Genomic DNA, 22,929 nt, shown 5'->3' with positions numbered 1-22,929 from the left:
GAGAGCACGTTGTCTCAGGAGACTTTACTGGTCGGCTTCACGGTTTTTCCGGTATGCTTACCAGTCTTGTTTGAGGCTTTGGGTTCTTGATTCGCTTTCAATAACCTACAAGCTTCCTGAACTGCGGACACTATGGCTTTGAGCCGTTTTGTTCATGGTCTCGGGTCACACCGGGCTTCGTCCGCTGTGACTTCCGATCTGGTTACCATCTCTTTCGAGAGCAGCTTCACCGCTGGTTTCGGCACCCTTCTTTAGCATGCTTTATGGGGACGATGTTAAAGATCGCAGTCAGGTTTTTTCTTGACGTTTTCTTATGTCACTACCCAGGAATACTTTGTTTCTTTCCTGGGTTAGATTTTTCTCTAACGCAGAGAGGCAGTAATACGGTGTGCTTGGGGGGGGGGGGGGGGGGGTGAGCGTTTCTTCATGTTCTTGGAACTTTAGGAACGCCTATGCTCTTTTTGAGTTTTTGTCATTGGGTTGGACTCTGGTACTTTGTACTCAGGTGTCTCTCTGTCTTTTTGTGGGGAGTTTGGTCACTCTTTTCTGGAGCTGACTGATTGCTTTCTCGTCTTGTCGGACCTTGGCATTGCCTTCCATTAGAGAAGGGGGGGGGGGTTCAGATTGTCTTTCCCCTCCTCTCGGCTCGGGTTCATGTAATCCAGGGCTCTTCTTTCTTCCTGGGCCGTTTTCGTTACGGTCCGGGGGGGAAGTGCTGGGCACAGCTTTCTGGCTCTCTGAAGTTGTCTTTAGCAAGTTTTGTCTAAAGAGACATCCTGGCTGTCAATCAGGAATTTCTCTTTTCCCTTCCTGACTTGTTGGCAGCGGGCCAGTTCTTCAGTTGGCAAGGGGGTTAGAGTGATTTAGTTTTTTCTTTCCCTCCGGGCCCTTTCTGCCTTTTTGGCAGCGGGCCAGTTTCTGGCAAGGTTTTAGAGTGAGTTAGATTTTTTCTTTCCCACCGCCTTGTTGATGTTATCTGCTATATGTGATTGGGAGTAAGAATATGTAATTTAATGGAAAATTTGATAAATTGGTAAATTTTCATTTGATTAATATACTTACCCCAATCACATAGTGTAGGCCCTCCCGCCTGCCCCGCTTATGGTTTTTTAGTTTCTTTAAAGCCGTATGATTATTACCACGTGTTGGTGTAGGAAGTGACGTAGTATCCACCAATGGGAGGTAACTCTCAGGGTACCTGCTCATTACCATGGCTATTTTAGCCTTTTTTGGTGATGGGGTTGCTTCCCTTTTAAAGTGTTAGACGGGTAAGCGTTTTCAGTACCTAGCATCTCAGACTGTGTCAAATGCTATATGTGATTGGGATAAGTATATTAATCAAATGAAAATTTACTTCAGAAATTTTCCATTTAAGATTAGAATAGTCCCTCTCTGGGCGAGGGCTGGTTGAAAAGAAGCTCGTTTATAAATAAAATTTGATTTGAACTCTCTCTCTCTCTCTCTCTCTCTCTCTCTCTCTCTCTCTCTCTCTCTCTCTCTCTCTCTCTCTCTCTCTCTCTCTCTCTCTCTCTTTCTCTCTCTCTCTCTCTCTCTCTCGTTGTTGTTTTTCTCTACCTTTTTTTTTACGTTAATATCCGTGTAAATATGTGATTAGATTAGTCCCCTCTCTGGGCGAGGGCTGGTTTGAAAAAAGCTCGTTGTATTGCTTATGCCACAACCCTCGAAAAATAAAATTTGATTTGATTTGATTTGATTTGATCTGTGAATCAAGCTGATAGATTAGTTGGGTGTTTGTTTTGTTTGCCAGTTCCTAGGAGCAGCTCTGCTCAGCATCCATTCAAAGAACAGCGAGAATATGTGAGGACGTTGAATGCTGTCAAGCTGGAGAGGACCTTTGCCAAGCCGTTCCTTGGGGCGCTGGATGGACACAGAGACGGGGTGAACGTGCTGTGCAAGCATCCCACCAGTCTGGCCCTCCTTCTGTCTGGTGCTTGTGATGGAGAGGTAACATGTGTTCACTCGGTTTACATCATGATGAGTGTTTGTCTGTGTGTGATTAATCATGCAGAGTATAGTCCAGGCTTTGATCATCATCACCGAAACCTTGGTACTATTCCGAAAAACACTGAAAACATAATCAGAAATTAATAAAATTCGTCCTTAGATCGTGTTTTGTTAACATATTTGTTTGAAATCATAACATATAATGATATATCCCATGACCTCCCTTCTTTGTCTCTGTTACTTCAGTATGGGTATATATGTTGTATTTTTATAGCTCAATAAATACATCATGGACTCAAAAAAATATATGATAGTGCAGATTCCGATTTGGGCGAAGAACTACTTTGCTCCCGACCTTTGACCTCGCGCCGAACAATGTGACACATTTGTATGAAGTTCCAAAATCGTATTGCACGGCTCAGAAAACCATATCAGTTGCACGCAAAAATGAATCTCAGAACTGATCTGATGTATGAGATGCAATAAGCAAACGTTTCTTTCATTATGAAAGCAATGCAGGTGGGAAAAAACGAACATTCAACTTACAAGATAACCAGATGCTAGCGAACCAAAACAAAAACACGAGTACCCTCCCCTTGCTTCGTTAGCAGACGACTTTTGAGAATCTGTCAGACCGTCCTTACCTGGCACGGTTGGGCTTCGCTATCATCAGCTGTTTCACGTGTTTTGCGAGCAAGTCTACTCTTTTGCCTGGCTCTGCAGTAAGTCCACATTGGCGATGAAGGTATCTAAGAACTTAACATGTGTGTATTTTTCCGTAATCCAGTCATATTCTTTCAAAATGCAATCAAGCGGCGGTGACAGACTTGGGTCCTGTTTTCATCGCATCAATACCAGTTTAGGTTCATGCAAACACACTCGCAAAACAGTTTATCATGTAGATACATTTCAAATAGGGAGCAAATGGTTAAATCTACATATGTGTTCCCTAAAATTTGCTTCTCTGTCAATAAGACTAATTGTATAATAATGCGTTCGAAAAAAACAACGTGGAATCGATTCTGAATCGAGTCGAGTAAGCCAAATGGGGGCCAAACCGGTTTCCCCGTTCCGCCGACCTGAAACGCAAAAGAATTGTGCGCTTCAACTAAATGGATTTCTATACGACTTCATTACTTTCTTGCAACTTATGAACCTTTACTTAACGCTTTTAAACGGTCTGAAAGTAGTGTTACCGCGTACTTATAGATGCACTCATTCGTTTTATTTTTTCAGCGACGGTCACTTAGTTTAAGGTTGCAAAAAGGCCATGTCTCGCTGAAAACACTGTTTCACACTCCACAGATCGCAAAAGTGCCGCTAGTAGTCTACACTTTGTGTTTGATGGTAGAATGGGATATACAGATTACAACACTCGTGGTTTTTTATATGGCTTGTATTTCAGTCAAGACCCAGCGGGAATATCAATCGAGAGCCACTCGCCAAAGGCTCGTGTCTCCCGATGATATTCATCCGCTGGGTCTTGACTGAAATACAAGCCATATAAAAAACCACTCGTGTTGTAACCTATACATATATATATATATATACTAGATGAATACCCGCTGCGCCGGGAAGAAGTCGAGCCGAATACCCGGCTGCGCCGGGGACCCGGCTATGCCGGGTGTACGCCGGCTTTGCCGGCGCACCGCACGGAGGAAGGGAGATAATCGCGGCTGAAAACACTGGAGAAGATAAGGAAGAGTTACTGGGAATGGATCCAGAGAAAAACCAAAATCGGTTCAGCGCTGCGCGCTGAGAGCACGTGTTGAAATATCTCATCTATGAGGTTGTGTCCGGGGTGTAGCTGAATACGGTCTCCAAATTTGAAAAAGATCCACCAAGAACTTTGACCGTGCATCGCGGACACACACACACACAGACAGACACAGGTCGTGTATATATATATAGATATCTGCAACTTTCACCGTTCATTGCTTTATTTTGGTGTTTGTGTGAGGATTTCTGAAGGAGTGAAAGCACTAATCACATGACATCATCAATACTTGTGCTTTAGAGTAACAAGAGTTACCTCTCAAACACAAAAAATAAGGGTGCAACTAGTATGAATCAGGGATGACTTCCAGTAGACATGTCAAAAACTTCAATTTAAAGTTAGATTTAGTAATTTTGGATGGAGTTTTCACAGTCAAGTAGTACCCCTGAAACCTTGACATTTTGGTTAACACTTACTTGCAATCCTGTGAGTTAGTTATTACTGAGTCAGCGGGATAAATAGAGGTTGCGAGTTCGACCCTGGGTCAGGGCGTTAGCAATTTTCTCCCTCCCCCCTTTCCGGTGGTGGGTTCAAGAGCTAGTCTTTCGGATGAGACGAAAAACTACATTGGGGTGTGCACGGTAAAGATCCCACGATTGACAAAAGGGGTTTTCCTGGCAAAATTTTATAGGCATAGATAAAAATGTCCACCAAATACCCGTGTGACTTGGAATAATAGGCCGTGAAAGGTGAATGCTCGCCCTAATAGGCTTGAGGTTTGCTGGCCGATGTGAATGCGTGATATATTGTGTAAAAAATTCCATCTCACACGGCATAAATAAATCCCTGCGCCTTGAATCCGTGGTTGAGATATGTGTGCGATATAAATTGCATAAAATAAATAAATAAATAAATTATTTGTCTTTAAAAAAATGATTAAAACCATCACAGATACTGTCAGGCTTTTACACACAGTACAAACACCATTTCATTTAAACACTCACTGCTTGAGAACATTCTAGGTGCCCTCCGTAAAGAGCGAGCAATTTTCAAAGAATTTATTTTTGCATGGTTTATCTTACCTCTGAGCCATCGTGAACCCGTGTAATCCAGTTTCCCTTTTTTCACAATTTAGCCGCCAGTTTGTCATTTCAACGCAAATCTCTGTAAGCTTATCTGCAATAGCACGTCATTGTATACTTTTGAATCTGATATGCAACATTGAAACGGCTGCGAACTAGAGCAGTGGCGGTTAATGGTTCAGAGGAACTGGCGCCAGGCAGCGTCGTCTGCTACGAGAACCACGACCTTGCGTGACCCTGCTTCCGGGCTATCTTTTTTTAAACTTTCAAAACTTCGTATTGTTCTTGATGAAAAAAGATTTCTTTTATGATTTAAGAATGTTTGTGTAACAAGCTGTCAATTTATTATTTAGATTTCAAAAGTTAGGTCAGAAGCGCAAAAAAGCACCGTCCGATTGTCTGACAGACAATTAATCCGCAAAATTAATTCTTTGAAAATTGCTAACTCTTTACGTAGGGCACCTAGGATGTTCCCATTCGGTGTACTGTGTGTAAAAGCCTGACAGTATCTGTGATGGTTTACGGGAGGCTTACTGTGCCTACTTGGAACTACGTACGTTATTGTTGTTGTTTTTAGTTTGGAACATGTGTATACAGTAGTGATCTGTGTAAAGACTTTCTTGACTGTTCAAGTGAGTTCAAGATTTTGATCATGGTAACTGGAACGCAGAAGAAGAAGAAGAGCATGGTAAGAATCATATGCGTCAAATTTTAAAGACAGAATTTATAATGATGACCGTTTTAGCTTTTTTAAACAGCATACTGAGACCAGACTGGCATTTTTCCTCAGACAGAAGCTTCTTTTCATGCCAGAAAGCTTAAATAACATTTGTTTACATAGAAAAGAACTCTTAATCTGTTGTTACATGTAGATCATTTGCTGGAACCTACCGCGCCAGACATCGACAGCGAAAGTACAAGCCCATGAAGGCTTTGTTCATGGAATGGCTGCACACAAGAGTGGCCAATACTTCTTTTCTGTGAGTTTTGTTATTTCTGGTTGTTTAGCTGTTGTTAAACTTTTTTTTTATTGAGGTTAAAAATATATATGTTGGTTTAAGATAACATGATTCAAGAAACTAGGGTTTGTCGCTTTTTAATGGCGCACGCTCCATTCGCTATGTGTATGTAGCCCCAGATGGTCCATTGTGTGTGAACCATGTGTTTTATTCAAAGTAGTGAAAAAGTTTTAAGTGTCTGCGAAAAACAAATAGGATTAGTTGGGCTACCCTAATCGAACATTTTGTTTGTTTGTGCCTAAGAAGGGTTATCTGCTGAAATTAGTAGATTCAACTTCAAGTGTTTATTAGATTTTATTTTTGTGTGATAAGGGGACAGATAAAGTTTAAAAACAGATTTTCCTAGGATTTGCAGCCTCTTCTTCAAAATTAATATGTTCTGTCATGAAATCACTTCTATGAGTGATAATGTCAGTAGTGTCAACCTAGTGAGTATGCTTAACTCATTGTCTCCCAGGTACGGATATATCCGTACCCACACATATGGCTCTATCTGACCAGGTACGGATATCAGCTCAGACTGTTAGCTTCAGTCGCTTCCTGTAACGTTGATCTAACGCCTGAATTCCAGCGTGTTGATACAGTTTCTACACAGTTACTCTTATTCTGAGTGATCTGCTGCAGCACAGCTGGTCTCGGCAACAACAAAACTTGGTCAACATAGGTGGGGTAGAAAGTGTTAAGGCGAATGCATCTTAGTCGGCTTAATGTAACCTGGGAAGTAAGGCATGTGTGAATTGTTTGTCTGATTGATTAATATGATGTTTACATTTCAGTGTGGCAATGACAAGACCATCAAACAGTGGTCAATTGACGCACAAGGCATCATTGGAGGTGAACCAGTCAACACACTTCTTGGAAAGGTCAGACTGCTTTTCTGAGCTAAAGAAGGCCTGTGTAGAGAGACAGAGAGTTTGTGTGTGTGTATCTGTTTGATTGTCTATCTGTCAATCTGAATAAAATGTTTACAAGGGTGATAGTTCTCTTTGACTTTGCTGGCATAGGCAAAATTATGTTCATGATCACACCACCATCCTGATAAATTTGGATGTTGATTTGCAGTGTATTTACACTTCGCTGGATCATCACTGGAAAGACGACATCTTCGTGACGAGCGGGTCCAGGGTGGACGTGTGGGATGAGAGACGATCAGAACCACTGCGCAGCTTTTCCTGGGGTGTTGAAAGCGTGCATCACGTCAAGTTCAACCCTGTTGAGGTATGGCACACCTGCTGGTTTAACCAGCTGAGGTATGGCACACCTGTTGGTTTAACCTGTTGAGGTATGGCACACCTGTTGGTTTAACCTGTTGAGGTATGGCACACCTGCTGGTTTAACCTGTTGAGGTATGGCACACCTGCTGGTTTAACCTGTTGAGGTATGGCACACCTGCTGGTTTAACCTGTTGAGGTATGGCACACCTGCTGGTTTAACCTTCACTGCCAGCAAATATACATTTGTATACAAAGCAATACCTAAATATTGACAGCTTACAGTGTGCCCTAGTTGTCTAAATGAATACATCACACACACAACCATTTTTTGTTTGTTGTTTTTCTTCTTATTCTATTGTTGTTTATGAACGGATTGTTGCCGTTTAAAACAAGTTACCCAGGACGTCAGACAGTGAAAGGGTTAAAGCGGAAAAATAGCAATAAAACTAAGTAATTGGCTATGGGGAAAAAAGAGGGGACACAATGTAGCTCTAATATATCTATGGCTACCATGGATAGTGTCAGGCAGCATACTAGAAATATCTCTTACTGTTGGTTTGCATATACCCAAATGGGTTGTTGACTAATGCTTGTGAGTTATCTGCATTTCATCTTTTTAAAGAAGTGCCTCTTAAAATGTTGTTTCTCTGTTCTGATATAAATAAGTTCTTGTTAACTATGGTGAAATTTATTATGGTTACATTTTCATTTGGCTGATAGGGTTTGCATGTAGGGCTTGTTGTTTACTTATATTCTTTTATTCTGTTGTTTTTACATTTAGTCAAGTTTTGACTAAATGTTTTAACGTAGAGGGGGGAATCGAGACGAGGGTCGTGGTGTATGTGCGTGTGTGTGTGTGTGTGTGTGTGTGTGTGTGTGTGTGTGTGTGTGTGTAGAGCGATTCAGACTAAACTACTGGACCGATCTTTATGAAATTTGACATGAGAGTTCCTGGGTATGAAATCCCCGAACGTTTTTTTCATTTTTTTGATAAATGTCTTTGATGACGTCATATCCGGCTTTTCGTGAAAGTTGAGGCGGCACTGTCACGCCCTCATTTTTACACCAAATTGGTTGAAATTTTGGTCAAGTAATCTTCGACGAAGCCCGGACTTCGGTATTGCATTTCAGCTTGGTGGCTTAAAAATTAATTGATGACTTTGGTCATTAAAAATCTGAAAATTGTATCTTCTTCTTCTTCTTGGCGTTCGCAGAGGTTACACAATCAGTCCAGCACTGGTGATAAATGTTGTCGTTTTCTCCAACTCCTGTCGACTGCCGTATAGTTTGGTCTGCAAGGGAGTTGGTGACGGCCACACTTCTTTTCGTTCCTCATCTAGTAAGGGACATCGCTGTAAGATGTGTTCCGCTGTTTGGTCCTCTTGACCGCAGGCACAGGTTGGTGATGGCGCCAGCTTGAACTTTCGGTTCATGTGAGCATTGAGCCTGTTGTGGCCAGTACGCAGCCTGATGAGGTTGACTTGCTGCTCTCTGGACATTGTGTGGTAGTCATCTCTGTTTGTCCTTGGCCTCATCAATGCCTTGATGATTGTCTTCTGCTCACTAAAGCTGACACTGTTTTCAGGTTGGTCTTCCACGGCTCCTTCTTTTGCCAGCTCATCTGCCCTTTCATTTCCTGGTATCCCACAGTGTGCTGGTATCCACTGGAGGACAACTCTTCTGGTTTGTCTGACCATCTGTAATGCTTTGGCCAGCTGTGGGAGTTTGTCGTTCTCTAGGGCCTGAAGGACTGAAAGGGCGTCCGAGAGGAAGACAACTTGGTAGCAAGAGTCTGCGGAGTCCTGAACGAAGGAGGCGGCCTGCATGAGAGCTTCTGCTTCTGCTTTATAGTTTGTGCAGTGTTTGCCAGTGGCAACGCTGGATGTAGCTGTATGTCCCCCAGGGAACTGGATGAGAATGCCTGCACCTCCATTGAGCACGGCGTTAGTTGCTGATCCATCGGTGTATACATGGATCCACGCCTCTTTTGGGTACTGTTCGTCGATCAGGGCTAAGGTGAGTGCCTGTCGAGCTGTGTCATTCTGATCTTCTCCTGAGGTAACATGTGGAACACTGGTGCAGATCTGGATGCCTGGTTTCTCTGTTGCCTTGGGGGTTTCCTCTTCTTCTTGAGTCAGAGGTAGAGTGTTCTGTGGAAGGACTTCCCTGTACTGTCGAGAAAGTCTCTTGCTCTCGTGTACAAAACTGCTCCGTTTAAGCCGGTTCTTGGTGAGGTTGCTCAGTCTGTGCTTCATGGGGTGGTCGGGTAGGCACTTGAGCTTCTCGGCCTGTACCATAGTCTTGGCTTCTCTTCTCTGACAGAGGGGTTGGATGGTGGTAAGCTTCTCCATTTCCTTGATGGGCGTGGATTTCATTGCACCGGTGATGAGTCGGAGGGCCTGGTTTTGCACACGGTCAAGGGTCTGCAGGTTTGTCTTGGCTGAGGTTGACCACGCTGTGGAGCCGTACTCGAGGTGGGGTCTGATTGTTCCCTGGTATACTGTCTTCAGTATCTTCTCGTTCGCTCCCCAGGTGGTACCTGCCAGCTTCCTGAGTATGGCTAGCTTGCGCCGGGCCTTCGTCTCTGCCTGTGCAATGTGTGGTTTCCAGGTCTGCCGTCTATCAAAGGTGACACCAAGGTACGTTGCTTCTTCATCCTCTCTCAGAGGAGTTCCACCAAGCCTAATGGTTCCGGCTTTCTGCTTTGGCGACAGTGTGAATAGGGTGGTGGAGGATTTCTCCTTGTTGATGGAGACGCACCAATCTTCTGCCCATGCGTTCAGCCTATCTGCCGTTTGCTGCATTCTGTAGGTGGCAGTACTTGCGTGCTCCTCCTTGCACCAGATCACAAGGTCGTCTGCGTAGAGAGCAGCTTTGATCCCCTTGGGCATCTCAGACACCAGATCGTCGATGAAGAGAAGGAAGAGTGTGGGGGAGAGGACTCCGCCCTGAGGGACGCCATGACGAAGGAGGAACTTCTTGCTTTTGGTCTGGTCGACGTTAACTCTTGCCCTGCGGTTATAGAGGTAAGAGCGAATCCACTGGTACATGTTGCTGGACACGCCTTTCCTCAGCAGTTTTACAAGGAGTCCATCTTTCCAGACCTTGTCAAAGGCCTTCTGAAGATCTATCCAGGTGACGAAGACCAGCTTCTGTTCCTGAAAGGCATCTTCAACTTCTTGCGCTAGGTAAGTGACCTGATCTTCAGTGCTGCGGAACTGTCGGAATCCAGCTTGTTCAGGGGCGAGGAGGTTCCTGGATTCCAGGTACCACCTGAGGCGCTCGTTCACAATTCTCTCCAAGGTCTTCACAACACAGCTGGTGAGGCTGATTGGGCGATAGCTGGTGGCCTTCTTTGGATCCTTCCCTTTTTTTAAGATGGGGATCATGATCGCTTCTCGCCAGAGTTGTGGTAGCGATCCTTCTTGCCAGCTGCTGTTGAAGACCTCGAGTAGCTTGTTCTCTGCTGCACTACCAAGGTGGGTTAGCATCTCGTTGGTGATGCCGTCTGGGCCAGGGGACTTCTTTGCCTTTGACTTTTTCAGAGCTGAGTGCAGCTCGTGGAGTGTGAGTGGTTGACTCATGGCGTCCACTGTCGACTGTCTGGCAGGTCTCTCTCTTTTCTCTCTTCTTGCTTCTCTCTGTTTCTCGGGGCTAACATGGAGGTTGCTCTCAGCTGCATAGCTTTCAGCAAATTGGTTGGCAGCATGCTTTCCAGTTAGCACCTTCCCGTTCTCTTCTAATGTGATCTTTCCTCTGCTGGTGTTCTCATCATTCAACTGCTTGGTGAGCCTCCAGAGCTTTCTGCCATCCTTCTCAAGGTTCAGAGAGCTTGTTTTCTCTTGCCAGCTTCTCCGTCTTGCCTGTAGCTTCTTTTTGAGAAATTTGGCTTTGGCTTCCTGGAGGCGGATGTTGTTGTTTTGTGACGGGTTGACTTCTGCTTCCCTTCTGGCGTCTGCCAGATCATCATCCAGTTCCTGCAATTCATTGCTCCAGTAGGGCTTATAGTCTCTCCTGGCACCCCTGGGAATGGACTCACGCGCTGCTCTGAGGATGCTCATGTTGAAGTCCTTCGCCACCATGTTGATGTCTCGACCCTCGACTCTGATGTCTTTGGTGAGTTCGCTGGTGCGGTGTCTAAAGAGGAACCAGTTCGCTCTTTTGTAGTTCCACCGTGGGAAGGAAGCTTCAGTGCAGGACTCCATGCCCAGGGTCAAAAAGACTGGCCGATGGTCACTTCCACCTAGCTGTTCTCCGACCTCTCTGCTGGTTAGCTGGTGCATGTCTTCCGTGCAGAAGGCTAGGTCAGGAGTTGATGTAGTGTGCCATCTTCTGGAGTAGAATGTAGGGCAGTCAAAGGGACTGTTCAAAAGGATGAGACCTTTGTCGTCCTGCCAGTTCTCCACCTCTTCTCCTCTCCGATCCAGGTGGTCATATCCCCAACTCTGTGAATGACTGTTGAAGTCACCCACCACGATGAAGTTGGAGGCCTTTGCGGGGATCGTGTCAAGGGCGAGGTGTCTATCATTGGGGCAGTAGAAGTTGACAAGATGGAATTCTGATGTCTTCGTCTGGATTCGAATCACCTGATATTCGGAGTCCTCCATGTGCGTTTCTATCAAACAGGCATTGATGTTGTTCCTGATGAGGGTCAGGATTCCTCCTTTGCTTCGGTCTGTTCTGTCGGACCTAAGGCATTGGTAGCCTCTCACTTTGAAGGACTTTTGTGGTGTCAGGTGCGTCTCCTGAATACAGCAGATGTTGATGTTCTTCTCATGCAGGATATGCTCCAACTCTGTCTTCTTGTTCAGGATACTTTCTGCGTTCCAGTGCATGACCTGAAAAGGTCGCTGCTGACTGGGTTTCTTCCTGGTTGTGGTGGTGCCAGTCACTTTCCTCCCGCGTCCCCTGGCGTGACAAGACGGACGGGAGGGACCTCCAGTAGTTGGGGCTGGGTCCCTTTGAGGCATGGGACCCGACGCTGCTCCACCCTGGGGGGTCCTCAATGGGCGAGCGCCATTTCCATCTGTGCTGGTTGATTGTGTCATCATTTGCGTAAGTGCGTGTACCCGTGGTTTGTTAGAATGCGCCGTGCGGCCCGGGTCCTCCGTCTTCAGCATTCGGGGTTTTCTGTCGGGGTTACCTCACCCTTAGCTCATGGCCCGTACGTCCTACCCTGAGAGCACAGGGGGGAGGATTTGCCGGGATCCCACCCGGAGCCAGTTTGGTCCGCGGCCGCAAGCGGCTGATCTCCATATCTGAAGATCGTTCCCCTATCCGCCACCCGGGGACGCGCTGGGTTGGGGGTGGTCGCCCCACTGAAAATCCCACACTGGGTTAAGAAAGATCAGCCTGTCCCAGATAAAAATTCATAAAACGATCCAAATTTATGTTCATCTTATTCTCCATCATTTTCTGATTCCAAAAACATATAAATATGTTATATTTGGATTAAAAACAAGCTCTGAAAATTAAATATATAAAAATTATTATCAAAATTAAATTGTCGAAATCAATTTAAAAACACTTTCATCTTATTCCTTGTCGGTTCCTGATTCCAAAAACATATAGATATGATATGTTTGGATTAAAAACACGCTCAGAAAGTTAAAACAAAGAGAGGTACAGAAAAGCGTGCTATCCTTCTTAGCGCAACTACTACCCCGCTCTTCTTGTCAATTTCACTACCTTTGCCATGAGCGGTGGACTGACGATGCTACGAGTATACGGTCTTGCTGAAAAATGGCATTGCGTTCAGTTTCATTCTGTGAGTTCGACAGCTACTTGACTAAATGTTGTATTTTCGCCTTACGCGACTTGTTTAAATTAAAATTGAGTAGTCCTTACTCAGATACCGCTTGATCTCTACTTTTGAATATCTGATTCCAAATTATGTTTTGTTCATTTTTACTCTATCTTTTTACATGATGCAGACATACCTGCTGGGAGCAGCAGCCCATGACCGCAGTATTCTCTTGTATGACATGAGAGGTTCCGCCCCACTTAGAAAGGTAAAACATACTTTTTGTTTTAATGTCCAGTAATAGCGTGTGCGTGCTTCTGTGCGTGCATACATGTTTTTGTTGGCATGTTCATGTGTTAGTGTTTGTAGATAAGTAGGTATGAATGCTTTACGGGATTAAATTCATCCTTCCGTTGAAATGTTTATGTGACTGTTTCGATGATATAAAATGCCCCCTTGTCTTGTAGGTGATTCTGAAACTGCGGACCAATGCTATATCTTGGAACCCCATGGAAGCGTTTACCTTCACCTCTGCAAATGAAGATGGGAAGTGAGTACAGAAAACACGTAGCGATCACACATAGCCAGTGTAACTTGGTGTCAGTTTTATCACCTCTGAACTTTTTATATTGGGTGCTGGGGTTGTATCTGCTAGTGTTATACTTACCGAATGATAGCTAAATACTTAGAAAAAAAAGTTAGATATAGTATATATACACTGAAATACACCCTGTATTTGGCTAGTGTTGATCTCTTTATTATTTGTTTTTCGTGGTTAAGAAGGTCGACAAAATTTATACCACATAGGGATGTTCGCTGGAATTATTTTCTTTGGCAATTGACATCTTTTGTTAGTTTTAAGACAGTTTTTGGTGTCGCCTTTTCCTCAACATGACAAAAAGTTTGACTGCTTTGCCGAAATGACAGCAAAGTGTGGGCGCTGATGGTCGTGTCATTTAAAATGATAGTGCATGTGATCAGAAAGAGCTTGTCTATATTTTTAAAATGAATTCATGTTCTTCACACGTACGTCCAGACAGTAACGTAGATGACGTTTTTTACAGTATATATATTGGTCTCAGGACTAGGAGATACAAGTAATTCACGTGTATTGAGGTGTCCGAGTTAGCTCACAGCCGACCATAACACTGAGGTGACAAAAGTTTATATTTTACATCCTTTTGTATTAGCTGCAGGACCCCCAGACAACACAAAACTGTAATGGTTGCTTATTATTGACATTGAGCAAAAAGTAAATGCGATTTTATGCTATTTTATTCTATTATTGATTATATTATTTTATGCACTATTACGCAGTTGCTTTTTTATTATGAACATCATTTTAACAACAGAAATCTTTTTCAGTCTGTATACCTTTGACATGAGGAACTTATCCATGCCTCTCAACATGCACATTGACCACACAGCTGCTGGTAAGTGCTTTCCATCCCATGCTGTGCTACTTTCTTCTTTGTCCTTTCTGTTGCATGGTTGAGTGACACGGTGGGTGATTGAGTGTGCACAGTGGACACATGGATTGATTGAGTGTGTAAAGTGTACACATGGATTGATTGAGTGTGTAAAGTATACACATGGATTGATTGAGTGTGTAGAGTGTATACATAGATTGATTGAGTGTGTAGAGTGTACACATGGATTGATTAAGTGTGTAAAGTGTACACATGGATTGATTGAGTGTGTAAAGTGTACACATGGATTGATTGAGTGTGTAGAGTGTACAGATAGATTGATTGAGTGTGTAGGGTGTACACATGGATTGATTGAGTGTGTAAAGTGTACACATGGATTGATTGAGTGTGTAGAGTGTATGCATAGATTGATTGAGTGTGTAGAGTGTACACATGGATTGATTAAGTGTGTAAAGTGTACACATGGATTCATTGAGTGTGTAAAGTGTACACATGGATTGATTGAGTGTGTAAAGTGTACACATGGATTGATTGAGTGTGTAGAGTGTACACATGGATTGATTGAGTGTGCAGAGTGTACAAATGGATCGATTGAGTGTGCACAGTGTACCAATGGATCGATTGAGTATGCACAGTGTACACATGGATTAATTTAGTGTGTAAAGTGTACAAATGGATTGATTGAGTGTGTAGAGTGTACACATGGATTGATTGAGTGTGCACAGTGTACCAATGGATTGATTGAGTGTGCACAGTGTACCAATGGATTGATTGAGTGTGCCCAGTGGACACATGGATTGATTGAGTGTGTAGAGTGTACACATGGATTGATTGAGTGTGTAGAGTGTACACATGGATTGATTGAGTGTGCACAGTGTACAGATGGATTGATTGAGTGTGCACAGTGTATCAATGGATTGATTGAGTGTGCACAGTGTACACGTGGATTGATTGAGTGTGTAAAGTGTACACATGGATTGATTGAGTGTGTAAAGTGTACTCATGGATTGATTGAGTGTGTAAAGTGTACACATGGATTGAGTGAGTGTGTAAAGTGTACAAATGGATTGATTGAGTGTGTAAAGTGTACACATGGATTGATTGAGTGTGCACAGAGTACGATTGGATTGAGTGTGTAAAGTGTACACATGGATTGATTGAGTGTGTAAAGTGTACACATGGATTGATTGAGTGTGCACATTGTACACATGGATTGATTGAGTGTGCACAGTATACACATGGATTCATTGAGTGTGTAGAGTGTACACATGGATTGATTGAGTGTGCACCGTGTACACATGGATTGATTGAGTGTGTAGAGTGTACACATGGATTGATTGAGTGTGTAGAGTGTACACATAGATTGATTGAGTGTGTAGAGTGTACACATAGATTGATTGAGTGTGCACAGTGTACATATGGATTGATTGAGTGTGCACAGTGTACACATGGATTGATTGAGTGTGTAAAGTGTACACATGGATTGATTGAGTGTGTAAAGTGTACCAATGGATTGATTGAGTCTGTAGAGTGTACAAATGGATTGATTGAGTGTGTAGAGTGTACACATGGATTGATTGAGTGTGTAAAGTGTACCAATGGATTGATTGAGTCTGTAGAGTGTACAAATGGATTGATTGAGTGTGTAGAGTGTACACATGGATTGATTGAGTGTGTAGAGTGTACACATGGATTGATTGAGTGTGCACCGTGTACACATGGATTGATTGAGTGTGCACAGTGTACACATGGATTGATGTAGTGTGGAGAGTGTACACATGGATTGATTGAGTGTGTAAAGTGTACACATGGATTGATTAAGTGTGCAGAGTGTACACATGGATTGATTGAGTTTGTAGAGTGTAATGTGGCTTTTTTTTAGTGTGTGTTGTTTTCAATGAAAAAATGTTTCAAATATACATAACATTGAACCTTTCTTCTTTTCTTTTTTTTGGCTGAAAGGAGGAATACTATGTACTGGATATTTCATTGCTGTGATAATCAAGCGTCATTTTGTCATTTTCAGTGATGGACGTAGACTACAGCCCGACAGGTCGAGAGTTTGTGTCCGGAGGGTTTGACAAGATGATTCGCATTTTCCCTGTCGACAAAGGTCATAGCAGGTTGGAAATGTTTCACTTGTGATGTTGTTTTGACACAAACATGAGTTCAATAGCAGGCTGTCCCTGTGTGCTCAACATTGTCATACAACTGTTCAGCAATCCCTGGTGGCCTTGTACTTCTGACTTTCTTTAGTCATATTTGTGTACATCATCAGGGATGTCGTTAGGTGTCGGACATTGGTCATAGTCCCATTAACTGCCTCAAATGTCTGATTCATATGGTTACCTATCGATCATACTTCGTGGGGGGCGGACAGAGTCTGATTAAATTTTGCTTGTATGGGTCGTACACTGCATTCATTTTAGATTGCAGAGCTGGTAGTCGGTAGCGCGCTGGATTTGTATCCAGTTGGCCGCTGTCAGCGTGAGTTCGTCCCCACGTTCGGCAAGAGATTTATTTCTCAGAGTCAACTTTGTGTGCAGACTCTCCTCGGTGTCCGAACAGCCCCGTGTGTACACGCAAGCACAAGACCAAGTGCGCACAAAAAAGATCCTGTAATCTATGTCAGAGTTCGGTGGGTTATAGAAACACGAAAATACCCAGCATGCTTCCTCCGAAAACGGCGTATGGCTGCCTAAATGGCGGGGTAAAAAATGGTCATACACGTAAAATTCCACTCGTGCAAAAAACACAAGTGTACGTGGGAGTTTCAGCCCACGAACGCAGAAGAAGAAGAAGAATATTGCAGAGCTGGGCCGTGCTATAATTTTGCAGCTATGTACTCAAGAGCATAACACTAGGCGCCCTTTTACTCATTGGCCAACATGTGTAAACCACAACACAACCACCACACACAGCATCAAATCTGCAACACCAATTGTTCTGGAGCATTGGCAACTGAGATTATGTTGCATTCAGTCACTTTATGTAGCCCACTGGTATGGCATCAGTCTCTCTCAGGCATGGAGTAATAACTTGCCCATAACATCAGTTGTTTTGGGTTTGGGTTCACTGAATCCTTTTAAAAATTAGCAACTAACTGACTTCAAATTAGTTTGTTGTTAATTTCAAGCGGTCAATCAACAGTCATTTGTTAATTTGGCTCATGAATTCATTGGTAAAATTATATTTCTCTCCCATCATTTGTCTGACCGTTCTTTCACTTTAATCTTGTGAGTTTATTTATTGTTTCAAATAAAAATCAACAACACTTTCATCAAAATAAAAAAGACGCACTCACGCAAACCCACACACACACGAGAAGAGAGAGAGGTGGGGGACACTAAAAGTGAAAGCAGCCACATGCATTCTCAAATTTTCAAAATGTAGAGTTGCCAAGTACTCTCAAATCAATTTCCTCAGTTCCTTTCTTGGGCGGCTAGTTCTTTATTTTAAACTTAGCTGATGGAACAAACTAATTATAATGAAGGTACACGCAAGTTAAAGAAGACAATGATGTGTGACCACAATGTCAGTCACGTAAAATGTCCTGCATTGCATTGAAATTCATGAAGTCGGTCAAATGTCATATTCATGTTGATGAGGTCAGATTTACACAAAATTGTAGCAACATCCCTGTATATCAAAATGTAGCATTAAGAACCCCACGGAGGATTTTTTGCAGAGACTTTGAACATCTTGCTGTTTTATATGCTTTAAAAAAAAAAAAGAAAGGTTACTGGTACCATCAAGAACAGTTAATTTTCCTTTCTTCCAATGTGAATCTGAAAGTGGAGCACACGAAGCGTTGAGTGATATTAGGCATATATTCCAAACCATTGCCTTATCCTGGTACTACGCATGCCATAGCAAATACTGAGTTGTAACTTATAAAAACATGCTTTGAACAAGACAAAGACGGAACTGAATGTGACTTACTTTCTCTTAGCGGTCTTTATGTCATAAAACACATGACAAAGTGTGAGCAGGTAATTTATGCATATTGTCTTCCAACAGGGAAGTGTACCACACCAAGCGCATGCAGCGAGTGGGATCCGTGCGATGGTCACGGGACAGCAAGTACATCATCAGTGCATCCGACGAAATGAACATCCGGATGTGGAAGGCTGTGGCATGGGAAAAACTGGGCAAGGTCAGTGAAACATACCTCCCAGGGGAGAAAGTCGTGGTGGCCTTGTGCATAGTGCCTTTGCTTTACACACTGTTTTATTTGGGGGCCCACCCCCCGCGGGTTAGGGAGAGTCCCATATTGGTTGGGACGAGGAAGAATTTACCCGATGCTCCCCAGCATGTCGTAAGAGGCGACTAACGGATTCTGTTTCTCCTTTTACCCTTGTTAAGTGTTTCTTGTATAGAATATAGTCAATGTTTGTAAAGATTTTAGTCGAGCAGTATGTAAGAAATGTTAAGTCCTTTGTACTGGAAACTTGCATTCTCCCAGTAAGGTAATATATTGTACTACGTTGCAAGCCCCTGGAGCAAATTTTTGATTAGTGCTTTTGTGAACAAGAAACAATTGACAAGTTGCTCTATCCCATCTTCCCCCTTTCCCCGTTGCGATATAACCCTTCGTGGTTGAAAACGACGTTAAACACCAAATAAAGAAAGAAATTTGGGGGCCCGGGTAGCTCAGTTGGTAGAGCACTGGACTTGTGATCCTAAGGTCGACGACGGACACGGGTCAACTTTATGTGCAGACCCAGCGCGACTCTTGTTACTGCCAGCTTTCCACTGGAAGGAAGCGACCTAAATTCCCCAGCGATGGAATAATAAAGTAATGAAAAATGAAATGATATGTGCTATTGACTCATATAGTCAGGAGGTTCATTTGGATTCATTTGTTTATTTATTTATTTTGAGATTCACATTCAAGGCAGGATGTGGTTGATTTTATGCTAATATTATTATGCTGTGTAGTGCACATTTTGAAGTAAGAATAAGATTTCACATTCCTCTGTACTAAATAGCTCAAGTGAAGGCAGACATGTTTTTTACAACAAGGTTTTACCTCCTTTCTAGTTACTTTTACAGTAGAATGAAGCTGTTATTTTTCATTTTGACCATTCTGTTGTCTGCCGGAGTCCAGGGAGAAGGTGGCTCAACTTATCTTTTGGTTAACAATGTTTTTCCAGTAGACTCCCAAAAGATAAGCCCCTGTACTTTTTTAGACTTGTTCACATGTCTTTGGATTTTTTTCTAACAGCTTGCTCCCAGGGAGAAGGCAGCCATGAACTACAGTGAGGCGTTGAAAAAGCGCTACGGGGCGTTCCCCGCCATCAGGCGAATCCAGCGGCACAGGCATGTGCCAAAGCATGTGTTCAACGCTCTCAAACAGCAGCACGAGACGCAAGAAGCTTCCAAGCGAAGGTAAGATCATAAAAGATGCAATGTATTATTGTTGCCTGCAATGTGTGTGTCTGTGTTTATGTTATAACATAGACCAGGTTTGATCCTGCTGGGATTTTGTGAGGTTGGATGAGAGTATAGTCCCTTTATTCTTGGCTTTCTAACATGTGTCAAGACTTTTACTTTGACCTTATTTATGGTTTAAACAGTGGTTTCTTTTTCTTTTTTGTTCTTGGTTTGTTTGTTTGTATTTTTGTTTACAATGTTGTGGAATTTTGTATACACCAAAGGAGAACATCAAGTTAAATTTATTAATGTGCTGTTGGAGACAATATTGTAAAGTGGTAGACAATATTCTTCAATTCATATGATTCAAACAAAAAGTTAACGACAAATAATTTGAAGAATGAAGTTCATGACATTTAAGGCACGAAGAATGTCCTGCCTTTTTAATATTCATGAGTCAGAGTTTAGTCCTGTCTTGCACACACTCACTGACCTTGTGAAAGTGAAAGTGAAGTGTTCAAGCAGAACAGAGCTTATAGCAGTTCACAACCTTTGGATGAATCTGTGATGGTTCCATGGGTGTGTGAGTGATGTATACGAAAAGGAAGACATCTGTTTGACACTGAATATGTATTTGCTTATTTGTTTCAGGGAAGAGAGAAAGCGGGCGCACTCCAGGCAGGGCAGTGTGCCCTACGTGTCTGTCAAGAAGAAACAGATGGTGGGGGAGGTCGAGTAACTGTAACATTCTGTGTGTGTGTGTGTGTGTGTGTGTGTGTGTGTGTGTGTGTGTGTGTGTGTGTGTGTGTGTTTGTCTCTCTGTGTGTTTGTGTTTGTCTCTCTGTGTGTTTGTGTTTGTCTCCTTGTGTGTTTCTCTGTGTCTGTATTTGCATGCATGTGTGTATGTGTGTGCGTATAAGCATGTTTTCATGTGTGTGAATACAAGAATATGTGCTTTGGCAGTTGTTAATCGGTATGTACATCTTTGTGCATTGGTTTGAGCGCATAGCAGATCATTGAAAATCTAATGTAAATGCTATGATTCTGATAATTTTGCATGTACATTGCTTTTTACAAGTTCCAGAACATTAAATACTGTAGTGACAGCATAGTAAAATGTTGATTGTATTAGGCTTCTAAAAAGACCACCAAAAAGTTAAGAAAAGAAAAAGGAAATGGTATTTCTTAGGCAGGGTTGAAGTAATGTTTGTCAGCATTAATCATGTATTGACACGTTTTGTCAAAGAGCAAAAAATGTGATGAATTGATGTCTTCCTCAAGATGAGGGAAAATATACTTGATGCAAGGTTAGGTTATTGAGATGGTAGGGACTGAGCTTGTATAAAATAAAATAGGTAAGAAATGTTTGTGGAAGATGCAATGATTACTGGTATGTGATGTTGATACGGCTGAGGACAGAAATAAACAGAAAAATTTAATTTTGGCGAGTAATGTCTTGTTTTTGGTGTGTGTGTGTGCATGACCTACCTATGTGGGACTGTTGAAATAAGAAATGGCATCAAGTGAAACACTATATTTTACATAAGTCATCGACATGATCCATGAAAAGATTCCTTTTGGTTGGTTTAAAACACCATCATTGGTAAAATAAGCTACAGCAGACTTCCACTATATTGCAGTCAGTTGGGATCCAAAGAATCAGACGGTGACATAATATGTATAGTTTCGTAATATGTGTGTGTGTGCACTGAAACAAGCAAATGTTGACCAAAGTCACATTTAAGGGGTATAACAGTGTTCTCATATTTTAGACACAAGTCATTCCCTTCACATACACAATTGCTACACTCCCAATCCGCTGAATCACTAAGACTGTGTATGAAATAGTAAACTCCTAACAAGGTTCAAAAAGGAAGAGCTGCACAACAATAACATATGCAAGGCAAAAGAAGTTGGACCACATGGGGATAATCAGACATTCATTGGTCCAGATCTGCCTACTACATTGTACTACCATTTAGGCCTACAATGCTATGAATTCGAACCCATTGCTACGCTGCTATGAGGACAAAAATCGCAGCAAAAACAACAAAATCGTAAATAAATTAAAAACTAATGTGAAGATACAAACCATCAACCGAAATCAAACACCTTGGCATACACACACACACAGTAAAACACACTCACGTAAGCTGGCATGCACACCTGAACACACACGTGTTGTATAATGTAACCGAATGTACATTTCCACACACACACATGCGAACACGCTCGCGCACACACCAACTAACAATGCACACATGTACGCTCACCGACACAAACACATGCACCATGCAACAAACACACGACACACACAAGCATGCTCACATGCACGAACGTGTGCACTGAGTAAGGAACGACCAGACACGCACTTACCGTGATACACTCCCGCACACGAACGCTCTCATGCACGTCACACCCAAACAGAAAAACAGACCAACAACACACAGACAGTGTCACACACACAAACACAGACGCACACAAGCATGCACGCTCACATACACAAACGCATGCACTGCGGAGTACGCAACGACCAGACACGCACATGCATACCACTGACACCCCGCGTGCACACACGCTCTGATGCACATACACACACACAAACGCAGAAACAAACAACACACATATACACTCTTCAAAAAAAGTTTAGGATCACTTTTTTACAAGCACGCCACACAATGCAGACAAGACCAAATTCTTTCATTTTTAACAAATTATATAATTTAACAACCAAGGAGTAATGACAAAGCAAAGATCGAACGCGGCAGCGACAATTTAGCTAGAGTGTGTCAAACGTGACAACCCTCGAAAATGGAATTCACAACAATGTGAATCAGTGTCAATAACGCGTGTGCCCTCCGTTGTGTGCCAGGCATTCAACACATCGATGGCGCATGGAGTGGATCAGGTTGCATATGGATGCTCTGGGAACTCCATTCCACTCCTGCTGGAGCCATTGCAGCAGTTGACCCAGATTGGCAGGAGACGGAGGGTGATGTTGCTGTACCCGACGGCAAAGTTCGTCCCACATGTGCTCTATGGGGTTCAGGTCCGGGCTGTTGGCTGGCCACAGCATCCTGTTGACCCTGGCCTGCTGGATGAAGGTGTTTACAGCTGTGCACAGAGCGATGGGGAGGTGCGTTGTCATCCTGAAGAATCGCACGAGGGCCGATCGCTTGGAGGGCTGGAACGACCAGGGGTTGCAGGATCTCATTCTGGTAGCGGACACCGGTCAAGTTGCCCACTACATGGTACAGAGGTGTCCTTAGACGTGTGCTGATCCCTCCCCAGACCATCACAGAGCCTCCGCCAAAACGCTGTTGTTCCAGAACAGCACCTTCTGCGAAGCGCTCTTCGCGACGCCTCCACACTCGGATGCGACC

At 43.1% G+C, this 22,929-nt stretch overlaps 1 protein-coding gene across 1 annotated transcript in view; it reads left to right on the top strand.

Moving 5' to 3' along the window:
• Positions 1-20,985, top strand: part of LOC138979838 (DDB1- and CUL4-associated factor 13-like) — a 32,307-nt gene extending 11,322 nt beyond the window's left edge. The window contains exons 2-12 of the mRNA XM_070352588.1: positions 1,769-1,965; positions 5,637-5,744; positions 6,560-6,646; positions 6,846-7,001; positions 12,931-13,008; positions 13,208-13,290; positions 14,106-14,173; positions 16,197-16,293; positions 18,191-18,326; positions 19,398-19,561; positions 20,198-20,985. Coding sequence (XP_070208689.1) covers positions 1,769-1,965; positions 5,637-5,744; positions 6,560-6,646; positions 6,846-7,001; positions 12,931-13,008; positions 13,208-13,290; positions 14,106-14,173; positions 16,197-16,293; positions 18,191-18,326; positions 19,398-19,561; positions 20,198-20,285 — 1,262 coding nt within the window. The 3' untranslated portion in view covers positions 20,286-20,985. The remainder of the gene's footprint in view (positions 1-1,768; positions 1,966-5,636; positions 5,745-6,559; positions 6,647-6,845; positions 7,002-12,930; positions 13,009-13,207; positions 13,291-14,105; positions 14,174-16,196; positions 16,294-18,190; positions 18,327-19,397; positions 19,562-20,197) is intronic.
• The last annotated feature ends 1,944 nt before the right edge of the window (positions 20,986-22,929 follow it).

Source organism: Littorina saxatilis, linkage group LG11 (assembly GCF_037325665.1).
Source record: "Littorina saxatilis isolate snail1 linkage group LG11, US_GU_Lsax_2.0, whole genome shotgun sequence".
NCBI classification, from domain to species: domain Eukaryota; kingdom Metazoa; phylum Mollusca; class Gastropoda; order Littorinimorpha; family Littorinidae; genus Littorina; species Littorina saxatilis.
Note: the sequence above shows the minus strand (reverse complement) of the source record. Positions and strands in the feature narration are given on the sequence as shown.